This window comes from Salmo salar, chromosome 10 (genome assembly GCF_965601325.2).
Source record: "Salmo salar chromosome 10, fSalSal1, whole genome shotgun sequence".
In the NCBI taxonomy this organism is placed as follows: Eukaryota; Metazoa; Chordata; class Actinopteri; order Salmoniformes; family Salmonidae; genus Salmo; species Salmo salar.
This window is the reverse complement of record NC_138300.1, coordinates 51,690,043-51,705,034: the sequence shown is the minus strand read 5'-3', so window position 1 is coordinate 51,705,034 and position 14,992 is coordinate 51,690,043. Positions and strand designations below refer to the sequence as shown.

The 14,992-nt window shown below is 44.0% G+C and overlaps 1 protein-coding gene across 3 annotated transcripts in view; it reads left to right on the top strand.

The window, feature by feature from the left end:
* The window catches only part of LOC106560547 (serine/threonine-protein kinase Nek7), a 137,312-nt gene extending 123,369 nt beyond the window's left edge, over positions 1–13,943 (top strand). For all 3 annotated transcript variants that reach the window (XM_045687893.2, XM_045687892.2, XM_045687894.2), the window contains 2 exons: positions 4,046–4,159; positions 11,042–13,943. In XM_045687893.2, the coding sequence (XP_045543849.1) occupies positions 4,046–4,159; positions 11,042–11,155 (228 nt within the window). In that variant the 3' untranslated portion in view covers positions 11,156–13,943. The remainder of the gene's footprint in view (positions 1–4,045; positions 4,160–11,041) is intronic.
* The last annotated feature ends 1,049 nt before the right edge of the window (positions 13,944–14,992 follow it).

Here is a 14,992-nt window from a genome sequence, read left to right as displayed (position 1 = left end):
TGCTGGGTGTCTAAATAGCTAGCCCTGTGATGCCGGGCTATCTACTCAGAATATTGCAAAATGTGCTTTCACCGAAAAGCTATTTTAATATCGGACATATCGAGTGCATAGAGGAGTTCTGTATCTATAATTCTTAAAATAATTGTTATGCTTTTTGTGAACATTTATCGTGAGTAATTTAGTAAATTCACCGGCAGTGTTCGGTGGGAATGCTAGTCACATGCTAGTCACATGCCAATGTAAAAAGCTGGTTTTTGATATAAATATGAACTCTATTGAACAAAACATGCATGTATTGTATAACATAATGTCCTAGGGTTGTCATCTGATGAAGATCATCAAAGGTTAGTGCTACATTTAGCTGTGGTTTGGGTTTAGGTGACATTATATGCTAGCTTGAAAAATGGGTGTCTGATTATTTCTGGCTGGGTACTCTGCTGACATAATCTAATGTTTTGCTTTCGTTGTAAAGCCTTTTTGAAATCGGACAGTGTGGTTAGATTAACGAGAGTCTTGTCTTTAAAATGGTGTAAAATAGTCATATGTTTGAAAAATTGAAGTTTTAGCATTTTTGAGGAATTTGAATAACGCGCCACGGGATTACACTGGCTGTTGAGTAGGTGGGACGCAAGCGTCCCACCTAGCCCATAGAGGTTAAAGGAAAAAAATAATTCTGCCAGTCCGTGGTGAGTAATCGCAGTTCAGATGTCCAGAAGTTATTTTCGGTCATAAGTTTTGAATGTCCCGTTGGTAGTTTAGCAGAAACATTGTGTACAATATAAGTTACAAACAACGCAAAGAAACAAACAAAAAAAACACAATTGGTTAGGAATACATAAAACGTCAGCTTTGCTCTCTGGCGCCATCTTATAACAGCAGACTTGTACATTTCCTCAGTGAAAACAATGTACTGAGCAAATGTCAAATTGGCTTTATACCAAATTACCATAAGACAGACCACATATTCACCCTGCACACCCTAATTGACAATCAGAAAAACCAAAACAAAGGCAAAGTCTTCTCATGCGTTGTTGATTTCAAAAAAGCCTTCGACTCAATTTGGCATGAGGGTGGTGTTGGGTGGAAAAACATTCGATATGATAAAATCCATGTACATAAACAACAAGTGTGCGGTTAAAATTGGCAAAAAACACACATTTCTTTCCACAAGGCTGTGGGGTGAGACAGGGATGCAGCTTAAGCCCCACCCTCTTCAATATACATATCAACTAATTCATCAGCTGATGATCTGGTGCTTCTGTCCCCAACCAAGGAGAACCTATAGCAGCACCTAGATCTTCTGCACAGACTCTGTCAGAGCTGGGCCCTGACAGTAAAAAATAATGGTGTTCCAAGAAAGTTCCAGTTGCCAGGACCACAAATACAAATTCCATCTAGACACCGTTGTCCTAGAGCACACAAAAAACTATACATAGCTCTGCCTATACGGCAGCGCCACAGGTAACTTCCACAACGCTGTCAACGATCTTAGAGACAAGGCAAGAAGGGCCTTCTATGCCATCAAAAGGAACATACAATTTGACATTCCAATTAGGATCTGGCTAAAAAATACTTCAATCAGCTATAAAACCTATTGTCCTTGATGGAACTTGTGAGTGTAATATTTATTGTTCACTCTTTTTTTTGTTTATTTCACTTTTGTTTATCCATTTCACTTGCTTTGGCAATGTAAACAAATGTTTCCCATGTCAATAAAGCCCCTTGGGGGGGGGGGGGGGTGTTGTGTGAGAGAGAGATATTCATTAAGAGTGAGAAGAACCTAGACCTAACATACGTCCTCCTTAACATGGCCAGGGCCTCATGCTAACTCAGACTGAACTGTAGAGAAGAACACACACACTGCACAGCGACCGTGCTAGATGGGCGAGGAGGAGGCAGACAACCAGCAAGAGAAAAAAGTGAGGTGTGTGCATGCCACCAGCAGTCCCTCAGACAGCAGGCGTGCTTGTGCGGCAACAAACCCTGGAATACCAATGAGCCCACACACAGGTCCTAGAGGTCATAGAGTGAGTCAGTCATCTCGCGCATCGCCATGACGCCCAGCCTGCAGTGAGTCTGAGAGAGTGGGGGGGCCCTGTGTGTGTGCAGGGCCGGCAGCTGTCAGGGGCCAGTAGTAACAGACCCTAATGAACCAGATGAATAGTGCAGAAACTCCCCAATACAAACAGGACAGTTGACATTTTTCTTCTGTCAAAAGCAGAAGATGCATGAAAATACAATGCTACAACCCTTTACTGGCCACAGCTGCTGTCTGCCTACCCCTACCATCTCTTTCTCCCCCCGCTCTCTCTCTGACTCCCTCCCGGTCTCTCTCTCTCCCTCCATGTCTTCCTCTCTCTCCCTCCCTGTCCCCCTCTCTTTCTTTTCTCCCTCTCCCTCCCTCCCTCCCTCCCTCCCTCCCTCCCTCCCTCCCTCCCTCCCTCCAAGGAATACATGCCAGAACCCTACCTCTCCCCCTGCCACACACACAGTGTGCTACAATAGTGTGTGTAAGTGATGATGCAGTGGGGGGGATGTCGAGGGGAGATATTCTAGCACCATCATCCTTACTTCTTATTGGCTGATGTGACAGAGCCTGTCTTAACCATGTCCAACACCCCCTGTTAGATGGATGGATGGAGAGAGGGGTTGAATAACTGCTTCGATGGAAGCAATGTGTCTCCTTTCCTATCCTCCCCTCGTTGCTAGGCAACCCCTTGGTTGCTTGATTAAGCGCTGGTAAATGATAAAGATGGTGTGAGGAAGAGAGAGAAGAGAGAGAGAAAAGGGGAGAGATAATGGAACATCTGGAAGAAAAGTGACACCAGTCACGATGGCTGCTTCAGCTAATGTCTGCCTCTCACTCCTCTACCTACTCTCCCCTTCCTCCCGCCTTTCTCCACTCTCCCTATATCCTCCTTTACCCACTCCCCCTCCTTCCCTTCTCCTCCACTCTTCCTCTTCTCTGTTGCTACGCTCGCCTGCCTTCCTTTTTCAGAGAAGGGGCTTCTCTGTTCCACCTAACTGAGATATCCCCCCTTTTCTCTCTCTCTCCTCCCTCCTTTCTCCTCTTAGTTTTAATAGAGAAACAGAGCAGGAGAAAACCAGTCAACTGGAGGGAAACAAACAAGCAAAAATAAACTTTCTGGGATTACATTTTTTGGTTCAGTTGATTTGAAATCCAACCATTCTCTATCTCACACGTACACAGACTTCAGTCCAATGGTCACACATACACTGAGTGTACAAAACATTAGGAACACCTTCCTAATATTGAGTTGCACCCCCTTTTCCCCACAGAACAGCCTCAATTCGTCAGGTCATGGACTCTACAAGGTGTTGAAAGCATTCCACAGGGATGCTGGCCCATGTTTACTCCAATGCTTCCCACAGTTGTGTCAAGTTGGCTGGATGTCCTTTGGGTGGTGAATCATTCTTGAGACACACGGGAAGCTGTTGAGTGTGAAAAACCCACCAGCTTTTCAGTTCTTGACACACTTAAACCGGTGCGCCTGTTATCTACTACCATACCCCGTTCAAAGGCACTTAAATATTTTGTCTTGCCCATTCACCCTCTGAATGGCACTCATACACAATCCATGTCTCAATTGTCTCAAGGCTTAAATATCCTTCTTTAACCTGCCTCCTCCCCTTCATCTACACTGATTGAAGTGTAGATCCCTTATTGACATCAATAAGGAATCATACTTTTCACCTGGATTCACAAGGTCAGTATGCCATGGAAAGTGCAGGTGTTCCTAATTTTTTTGTACACTGTACATCGAGGAGGCCAAATTCAGATGAAGTGTTTTCTTTGTCTTCCAGAGAAATTGGGTACATCATTGTGTGTAATTTTTTTAATTTAACCTTTATTTAACTAGGCAAGCCAGTTAAGAACAAATTAATATTTACAATGACGGCCTACCCCAGCCAAACCCGGACGACACTGGTCCAATTGTGCGCTGCCCTATAGGACTCCCAATCACGGCTGGATGTGATACAGCCTGGATCCGTAACTAAATGTCTCTCTTCTTCCCTCCCTCAGATGGCAGCTCTCCAGAGCCCGTTCTACGGTGATAAGATGAACCTGTACTCTCTGTGTAAGAAGATTGAGCAGTGTGACTACCCTCCACTTCCATCCGACCACTACTCTGAAGAGGTACTTCTCCAACTCTCACTTTATACTCTTTCACCTTCTCTCCCATCTCTCACCCCCAAATGTCACTCGTTGACCCTGGAATCAGTAGTATAGATCCCTCTATATACATTAAAAGAAAGCTGCAGGCCTCGTTCCCAACCCAATGGGACTGTAACTTGTAAGTGATTAGATTCTGTTAAAAGCCTCTAGGTAAGAACTGACATTGGGGCTGAACCTAAATGACATATTTGGTGTCATATTTCCTTCAGTTGTAGTTGTGCATGCGTTTTCAAATCAAATTGTATTTGTCACATGCGCCAAATACAACAGATGTTTGTGAAATGCTTACATACCTTAACCAAAAATTAAGTTCAAGAAAGAGTTAAGAAAATATTTACTAAATAAACTAAAGTAAAAAATTAAATAAATAGTAACACAAAAGAACAAAACAGGGGGTACCAGTAGCAAGTCAATGTGCGGTGGTACAGGTTAGTCCAGGTCATTTGTACATGTAGGTAGGGGTAAAGTGACTGCATAGATAATAAACAGTGAGTTGAATCAGTGTAAAAACAATGGGGGGGTCAATGTAAATAGTCCGGGTGGCCATTTGATTAATTGTTCACCAGTCTTATGGCTTGGGGGTAGAAGATGTTAAGGAGGCTTTTGGTCCTAGACTTGGCGCTCAGGTACCGCTTGTCGTGCGGTAGCAGAGAAACAGTCTATGACTGAGTCTTTGACAATTTTTTGGGACTTCCTCTGACATCACCTAGTATATAGGTCCTGGATGGCAGGAAGCTTGGCCCCAGTGATGTACTGGGCAGTACCCACTACCCTCTGTAAAGCCTTATGTTCGGATGCCGAGCAGTTGCCATACCAGGCGGTGATGCAACCAGTCAGGATGCTCTCGATGGTGCAGCTGTAGAACATTTTGAGCATCTGGGGACCAATGCCAAATGATTTCAGTCTCCTGAGGGGGAAAAGGTTTTGTCATGCCCTCTTCACGACTGTCTTGGTGTGTTTAGACTATGATAGATTGTTGGGGATTTGGACACCAAGGAACTTGAAGCTCTCAACCTGCTCCACTACAGCCCCGTCGATGTGAATGGGGGCGTGCTCGGTCCTCCTTTTCCTGTAGTCCACTATCATCTTCTTTGTCTTGCTCACATTGAGGGAGAGGTTGTTGTCCTGGCACCACACTGCCACGTCTCTGACCTCCTGCCTAGTGTCCCTCTCCTGTGTCCCTCTCCTTAAAAGCGTCAGCTCTAGCCTTTAGCTCGGTGCGGATGTTGTAATCCATGGCTTCTGGTTGGGATATGTACTCACTGTGGGAACGATGTCATCGATGCACTTATTGATGAAGCCGGTGACTGATGTGGTGTACTCCTCAATGCCAATGGATGAATCCCGGAACATATTCCGTTCTGTGCTAGCAAAACAGTCCTGTAGCATTTGCAACATCTGACCACTTCCGTATTGAGTGAGTCACTGGTACATCCTGCTTTAGTTTTTGCTTGTAAGCAGGAATCAGGAGGATATAATTATGGTCAGATTTTCCAAATGGAGGGCGGGGGAGAGCTTTGTACGCGTCTCTGTGTGTGGAGTAAAGGTGGTCTAGAGTTTTTTTCCCTCTTGTTGCACATTAACATGCTGGTAGAAATGAGGTAAAACGGATTTAAGTTTGCCTGCGTTAAAGGCCTTGGCCACTTCTGGATGTGCATTTTCTTGTTTGCTTTAGGCCTTATACAGCTCGTTGAGTGCAGTCTTATTACCAGCATCGGTTTGTGGTGGTAAATAGACAGCTACAAAAAAATATAAATGGAAACTCTCTTGATAGATAGTGGGGTCTACAGTTTATCATGAGGTACTCTACCTCAGGCGAGAAATACCTTGAGACTACTTTAATATTAGACATCGCGTACCAGCAGTTATTGACCAATAGACACACACCACCACCCCTCATCTTACTGGACGTAGCTGTACTGTCCTGCCGATGCATGGAAAACACAGCCAACTGTATATTATCTGTGTTGTCGTTCAGCCACGACTCGGTGAAACATACGATATTACAGTTTTAATGTCCCATTGGTAGGATAGTCTCGAACGGAGCTCATCCAGTTTATTCTCCAGTGATTGCCAGTTTATTCTCAAGTTGGCCAATACAACAGATGGTAGAGGCAGTTACCCACTCGCCGACGTATTCTCACAAAGCACCCTGATCTCCGCACCCTGTCTTTTCTTCCCTCGAATGACAGGGATTTGGGCCTGGTCTCAGAGAAACAGTATATCCTTCGCGTCGGACTCATTAACCTGTTAGGGCTAGGGGGCAGTATTGACACGGCTGGATAAAAAACGTACCCGATTTAATCTGGTTACTACTCCTGCCCAGTAACTAGAATATGCATATAATTATTGGCTTTGGATAGAAAACACCCTAAAGTTTCTAAAACTGTTTGAATGGTGTCTGTGAGTATAACAGAACTCATATGGCAGGCCAAAATCAGAGAAAATTCCATGCAGGAAGTGGCCTGTCTGACAAGGTGTGTTTTATCTTGGCTCTTTTTATTAAAGACTGAGGATCTTTGCAATAACGTGACACTTCCTACGGGTCCCATAGGCTCTCAGAGCCCGGGAAAAAGCTGAAGGATATCGAGGCAGGCTCTGGCTGAAACACTTTATCGCGTTTGGATAGTGGCTGGTCAGAGTACTGTGGGCTTAGGCGCGTGCCCGAGTCGACCGAATGCTTTATTTTCTTTCCTCTGTTTACCTAAATGCAGATTCCCGGTCGGAATATTATTGCTTTTTTACGAGAAAAATGGCATAAAAATGGATTTTAAACAGCGGTTGACATGCTTCGAAGTACGGTAATGGAATATTTAGAATTTTTTTGTCACGAATTGCGCCATGCTCGTGACCCTTATTTACACTTCAGATAGTGTCTTGAACGCATGAACAAAACGCCGCTGTTTGGATATAACGATGGATTATTTTGGACCAAACCAACATTTGTTATTGAAGTAGCAGTCCTGGGAGTGCATTCTGACGAAGAACATCAAAGGTAATCAAACTTTTGTAATAGTAAATCGGAGTTTGGTCAGGGCTAAACTTGGTGGGTGTCTAAATAGCTAGCCCTGTGATGCCGGGCTATGTACTCAGAATATTGCAAAATGTGCTTTCACCGAAAAGCTATTTTAAAATCGGACATATCGAGTGCATAGAGGAGTTCTGTATCTATAATTCTTAAAATAATTGTTATGCTTTTTGTGAACGTTTATCGTGAGTAATTTAGTAAATTCACCGGAGGTTTGCGGGGGGTATGCTAGTTCTGAACGTCACATGCTAATGTAAAAAGCTGGTTTTTGATATAAATATGAACTTGATTGAACAAAACATGCATGTATTGTATAACATAATGTCCTAGGTGTGTCATCTGATGAAGATCATCAAAGGTTAGTGCTGCATTTAGCTGTGGTTTGGGTTTATGTGACATTATATGCTAGCTTGAAAAATGGGTGTCTGATTATTTCTGGCTGGGTACTCTGCTGACATAATCTAATGTTTTGCTTTCGTTGTAAAGCCTTTTTGAAATCGGACAGTGTGGTTAGATTAACGAGAGTCTTGTCTTTAAAATGGTGTAAAATAGTCATATGTTTGAAAAATTGAAGTTTTAGCATTTTTGAGGAATTTGAATAACGCGCCACGGGTTTACACTGGCTGTTACGTAGGTGGGACGATTTGGTGCCACCTAGCCCAGAGAGGTTAACCTCTCTAGGGGAGGTGGGACGAAATCGTCCCACACTATTCAACAGTCAGTGACAAATCAGAGCGCCAAATTTAAAACCACAAAATGTCATAATTCAAAGTTCTCAAACATAGGACTATTTTACACCATTTTATAGATACACTTCTCCTGAATCGAACCACGTTGTCTGATTTCCAAAAGGCTTTACAGCGAAAGCAAAACGTTAGATTATGTTAGGAGAGTACATAGACACAAATAATCACACAGCCATTTTCCAAGCAAGCATATATGTCACATAAACCCAAACCACAGCTAAATGCAGCACTAGGCTTTGATGATCTTCATCAGATGACACTCCTAGGACATTATGTTATACAATACATGCATGTTTTGTTCAATCAAGTTCATATTTATATCAAAAACCAGCTTTTTACACTGGCATGTTATGTTCAGAACTAGCATACCCACCGAAAACTTCCGGTGAATTTACTACATTAGTCACGATAAACATTCACAAAATACATAACAATTATTTTAAGAATTAGAGATACAGAACTCCTTTATGCAATCGCTATGTCCGATTTGAAAATAGCTTTTCGGCGAAAGCACATTTTGCAATATTCTGAGTACATAGCTTGGCCATCACGGCTAGCTAATTTGACACCCACCAAGTTTGGGACAACCTAAACTCAGAATTACTATTAGAAAAATTGGATTACCTTTGCTGTTCTTCGTCAGAATGCACTCCCAGGACTACTTCAACAACAAATGTTGTTTTGGTTCCAAATAATCCATAGTTATATCCAAACACCGCCGTTTTGTTCATGCGTTTAGGTAACTATCCAAACGGTGACGCGCGAGCGCATTTCGTGACAAAAAAATTCAAAATATTCCATTACCGTACTTAGAAGCGTGTCAAACGCTGTTTAAAATCAATTCTTATGCTACTTTTCTCGTAAAATAGCGATAATATTCCAACCGGGCAACATTGTATTCATTCAAAGGCTGAAAGAAAAAAATGGAGAATTCTCATGAACGCGCATCTCAGTGTCACTGTCCCCAGGCTGACCACTCACAAACAGAGCTGCTGTACTTTGCCCAGAGACAGCAGACACCCCATTCCACTTTCTGGCGGCTTTAGAGAAAATGGAGAATGGAGAATTTCGATAGAGATGCAACAGAAGGACAACAAATTGTCAGACAGGGCACTTCCTGTATGGAATCTTCTCAGGTTTTGGCCTGCCATATGAGTTCTGTTATACTCACAGACACCATTCAAACAGTTTTAGAAACTTTAGAGTGTTTTCTATCCAAATCTACTAATTATATGCATATTCTAGTTTCTGGGCAGGAGTAGTAACCAGATTAAATCGGGTACGTTTTTTATCCGGCTGTGAAAATACTGCCCCCTATACCACAACAGGTTAAATAAAAACTCTTCGTCCATTTCGAGGTGAGTAACTGTTCTGGTGAGTAACTGTTCGCTGTTCTGATACAGGAAAGCTCTTTTCGGTCATAGGAGATGGTAGCAGCAACAGTATGTACAAAATAATGTGAAAAAACACGCAAAATACCACAATTGTTTAGGGGCCCGTAAAATGGCAGCCATCCATTCCGGCGCCATCTCTGGGCTGTGCACAGACATTGCATACAATGTAATGTAGAACTATGTATCTGTGGTTATAGATGGCCAACCTACAGACTGCTGCTTGATTGCCTGTTGTGTGAGTGTGTGCGCTACCCATGATTCTCCACCACCCAGCCCCCATATCAACCTCTATCACCCCATTCAGGAAAGAGGGAGATGGGAAGGGAGAAAGAGGGAGATGGGAGAGAGAGGGAGATGGGAAGGGAGAGAGAGGGAGATGGGAAGGGAGAGAGAGGGAGATGGGAAGGGAGAAAGAGGGAGATGGGAAGGGAGAGAGAGGGAGATGGGAAGGGAGAGAGGGAGATGGGAAGGGAGAGAGAGGGAGGGAGATGGGAAGGGAGAGAGGGTGATGGAGGGATGAGGGAGATGGGAAGGGAGGGAGAGATGGAGGGATGAGGGAAGGGAGAGAGAGGGAGATGGGGGGGATGAGGGAGATGGGGGGATGAGGGTGCCTGGAGCGCCTGTCTGGATGTAAACAAAGCTCCTGAAGCATCGGCAGAAAACTGTCAGCTGCTCATCTTTGTTCTGTCATTTACTGTCTCCTCCGTTCGCTCCCCCCTTTCTCCCCCTCCACCTTATGCCATCCCTCTACCCCCCCATCTCGCCGCTGCGAAGAGGAACATCAATATTTTACATATCTCTTCATCACTCATTCTCCTCTCTCCATTCTATGGGACTAATTCTCAGACTGTCTGCATTTGTATCACACACACACACACACACCCTGACAAACACACACAAACACACACACACACACACCGTACGCCGCATGTCGAGGACTTGCCCAGCCCAGCACCACATAACATCGGTCAGGAAGTCGGCAGGCGGTTACCATAGCGACCTCGCACATGCGCTTTCTTTTCTTTCTTTAGTTTCTATTCCTTTTTTTAATGATGGTGGTCACTGTTCCACCTCTCAGCCCCTCTATCCGCTCCAGTCAGCCGCTCCCCTTGGCTTCAAGTGTAAAGGCTCCGGGATGATATTGTGTGTGTGTGTGTAATGCGTGTCTGTGCCTGATTGTAGCGTAGCGATGTGCGAGCAAGTGTGTGTGTGTGTGTGTGTGTGTGTGTGTGTGTGTGTGTGTGTGTGTGTGTGTGTGTGGGGGGGGGGGGGGGGGGGGGGGGGGGGGGGGGGGGCTCAGGTTGACTGAAAGTAGATTCACAAGGCCGTGGGGTAATTAACACACTTACCCCCAACCCCTGCTGTATTTAGTTACAGCACCTGTAGCCTGCTAGCTGCTATTGGAAAGGGAGGAGGGTGACAATGAGAGATTTAAGAATGTGTTTCTGTCATTAGATTTGTTCATTTGTCTGGAATGTTCTTTTAACACAACAGACAGACAGCTCTCTTTATGCTTTGTCTCAGGATACTGTCTAATAGCTGATATCTCTGTCTCTCTCTCTCTCTCTCTGTCTCGCTTTCTCTCTGTCTCTCTCTCTCTATCTGTTTCTCTCTCTCTGTTTCTCTTCTCTCTCTCTGTCTCTGTCACTCTCTGTTTCTCTCCCTCTCCATCCAGCTGAGAAAGGTGGTAGATATGTGTATTAACCCCGACCCAGAGAAGAGGGCTGACATCATATACGTGTATGATATTGCCAAACACATGCAACGCCAGACGCAGCTGGGCAGCTAAGTCTTCACCGGAGACACTACGACCTGCACTCCTCTCCAATCTTCCTCTCCTCTCCTCCTCCTCTCTTCCCTCACCTCCACAGAAGTACAGGCAGACATCGATGTTGTCTTTCACCCAATCATGTATTCAGAAGTTCAGTTGTTCATAGGTCTTTGTAATGTTAAGGTTGTTTTTGTTTAGGAGAAGGGAGTGCTGTCTGTATGTCCCAGATATGTCCTCTATCTATTCCCATTGAGCTTAAAGATGGCTGCAGCTAAGAATCTTTACATGTTCTGTTGGTGCCCCCTGCCCTGCCCGGCCCGGCCCTACCTGGCCCTGCCCTGCCTGGCCCTGCCCTGCCCTGTCTGGCCCTGCCCTGCTTGGCCCTGCCCTGCCCTGTCTGGCCCTGCCCTGTCTGGCCCTGCCCTGCTTGGCCCTGCTTAGCCCTGCCCTGCCTGGCCCTGCTTGGCCCTGCCCTGCCTGGCCCTGCTTGGCCCTGCCCTGTCTGGACCTGCTTGGCCCTGCCTGGCTCTGCCCTGCCCTGCTTGGCCCTGCTTGGCCCTGCTTGGCCCTGCTTGGCCCTGCCTGGCCCTGCTTGGCCCTGCCTGGCCCTGCTTGGCCCTGCCTGGCCCTGCCCGGCCCGGCCCTGCCCTGCCTGGCCCTGCCCTGCCCTGCCCTGCCCTGCCCTGCCCTGCCCTGCCTGGCCCTGCCCTGCCCTGCCCTGCCCTGCCCTGCCTGGCCCTGCCCTGCCTTAGACCACTGCGTTACTCGGGAGGCCCGGTCCTGATGTCGTTAAGAAGACATAGCAGCATATGTACTGTCTACATATGTACACAGCCTGTATCACAGAGGAATCTGCAATATGAATGTTGAGTGTTGTACTGTTAGTTCTTTTAGTAACAGAACATCCTGTTAGATGTAGTTTATCTGGAGATCTATAGTATCGAGATCCAATCAAAAATCCAGACGGAAAGAAGAAGAAGAAATCTAGTGTTTAGATGGTTAAATGTTGCTGTGTTGCACTTTGTACCCCGGTACTGACAGGGTGGTGAGGTAATATGGTGATGAATGTGTCTAGGAGGGGTATGTCTTTTACCCCAAAGAGCAAAGAGAGAACTAGGGAAGAGGTAGGTAGAGGTAGAGAGATGTTGCAAGTCAACACTGAGGTTATACATGTATGTACTTGGTTGAATGTAATAATGATGTTCTAATTTCAAATATAAAAGCTTTATTTACATTTTTTTTTTTTTATACATATATATTTTATTTTGTTCATTTAGCAGACACTCTTATCCAGAGCAACTTTCAGGAGCAATTAGGGTTAAAGTGCTTTACTCAAGGGCACATAGACAGATTTTTCAAGCATGTCGGCTCGGGGATTTGAACCAGTAGCTTTTCAGTTACTGACTCAACGCTCTTAACTGCTAGGCTACTTGGCGCCCCTTTATCTGGTTCGGGCCGTCCATGACGGGAAACAAAATGCTAACTGAAGTGCCTGTTATTAGTTCTAACTAACACTTTGAACAACCAACCCAAAGACCAGTCCTCTATTTTATATTTTAGTTGTAACTTGGGATAGCTAGCTAGTAGTCACCTATTTTGTTTTGATAGTTTTTTTGGTGTGTTTTAGTTTTTTCAGTTGGTAGTAGGATGGAGGAGAGATGTCTATGTTTAACAGTGATTGTGTTTACACATCAAATCACCTTAGTGTTGGTGATGGTGTGATTGGGGAAATGAACAACAGTGATAGAATGCAGGAGATACAGGATATTACACGACTTGCTGATCATCTCATTTGTTTGACTCACTATGTCCCACCAATTGATTAGCTGGTATATTCCAGTTCTATGTCCCACCAACTGATTGGCTGGTATTCCATATCAATATTCAATTTCTGTCTTTTACACACCAAATCCTCTACAGTAGAACATTCTGTACACACCATTTTAACACCTCCAATGCCTTCCTTTCTCAGCTCTTCTCCCTGTGTCTGTAACTGAAGGAAAACCAGTTGAAAAGTAAGGTAGCATTGTCAGTTTGATTACATGCCTTATCAATAATGACCTGCTATCAGAACAACACATGCCTTATCAATAATGACCTGCTATCAGAACAGCACATGCCTTATCAATAATGACCTGCTATCAGAACAACACATGCCTTATCAATAATGACCTGCTATCAGAACATCATATGCCTTATCAATAATGGACCTGCTATCAGAACAACACATGCCTTATCAATAATGACCCGCTATCAGAACATCATATGCCTTATCAATAATGGACCTGCTATCAGAACAACACATACCTTATCAATAATGACCCGCTATCAGAACAACACATGCCTTATCAATAATGACCTGCTATCAGAACATCATATGCCTTATCAATAATGGACCTGCTATCAGAACAACACATGCCTTATCAATAATGACCTGCTATCAGAACAACACATGCCTTATCAATAATGACCTGCTATCAGAACAACACATGCCTTATCAATAATGACCTATCAGAACAGCACATGCCTTATCAATAATGACCTGCTATCAGAACAACACATGCCTTTGGTCATTATTAATAAGGCATGTGTTGTTCTGATAGGTCATTATTAATATCAGAACAACACATGCCTTATTAATAATGACCTGCTATCAGAATGTATTTTACTCCCCATCTTATGGTCAGGGTTGGCTAGTTTACTTTCTAAATGTATTCCATTTCTCCCAAACCCTGCTTATGGTAAACATTGCTAAGATGATAGCAGATAACTATTATCTGATCAAATAAATACAAGTTTAAGAGGATTGTCAGTGTTTTTCAAGTATTGTTTTCTATTTATTTTTGAAAATAAGAACCATCCTGCATAATTTTCATTGCTTCTTTCTGCGCTTGTTTTGGTGATGCAGGACAGAATTGATTCATATTATAGAAGATGCAATAATGTATTTTCCTTAAAGAAGATAATGTATGTTGTCTTATGGAGGAAAAGCACCAAGGCTATTTTGTGCTTGTTAATCGCACACACACATACACACACAGGGTTAGATGGCTCCCAGGGGTGATGACTAGGTTTGGGTGATTTCCAGATTTGAACATTGTCATACCGTCCTTCTCTCATCCTGGGATTTACAGTATTACCGGCTTAGTACACAAAGAGGCGTCAAAAAAACAAGCAAAAAATGCCATTTGGCATCTGTTACCAGAATGCTAACAAAAGTAGCACAAGTAATATCGAATTTCCATGAAGGCTACTAGCTAAATATGCTAATGAGCGCAAAAACAGGCAATCCAGCTCATAAAGTTACACATATAGGTAGGAGCTACCGAATGTAATTTTTGGTGAGTTTGGAAATGTACAAGGGAGTGTGAACGAAAGACGTTGTGCAAATGAACAAAGTTTTGATGCATGCTTGTCTAGAGGAAGAACAGTACTGGCTCTGAAGCAGCATGTCTACACGCTGTGTCTGTGTGGAGTTTGGAGTCGCTAGGGCAACAGGCCTGCCTGCTCTGCTTGGAGAACATAGGGGAGGAGCAGACGGGCTGAGAACGAAGAGGAGAAAAAAAATGCAAGGAAATCAAAAGATAGCGGTGGCAGCTGTACAATTAATTCATCCAATGGCTATGACTTCTCAAAGACGGCAGAAAGCTTACACAATGAGAACATTTACATGCACAGTAATAATTCAATATTAAACTCATTATGGCAGTAGGCCGAGTATGGCATTAGTCACGTAAACACTTTACTCTGCTTATCTTAATCGGCGTAAGGTCATGATCGAAGTCAGCATACGCCGATTAAAACACCTGGTTTTCTGATCAATCTTTCAAACGATTAGGACACGTACATGGTTTA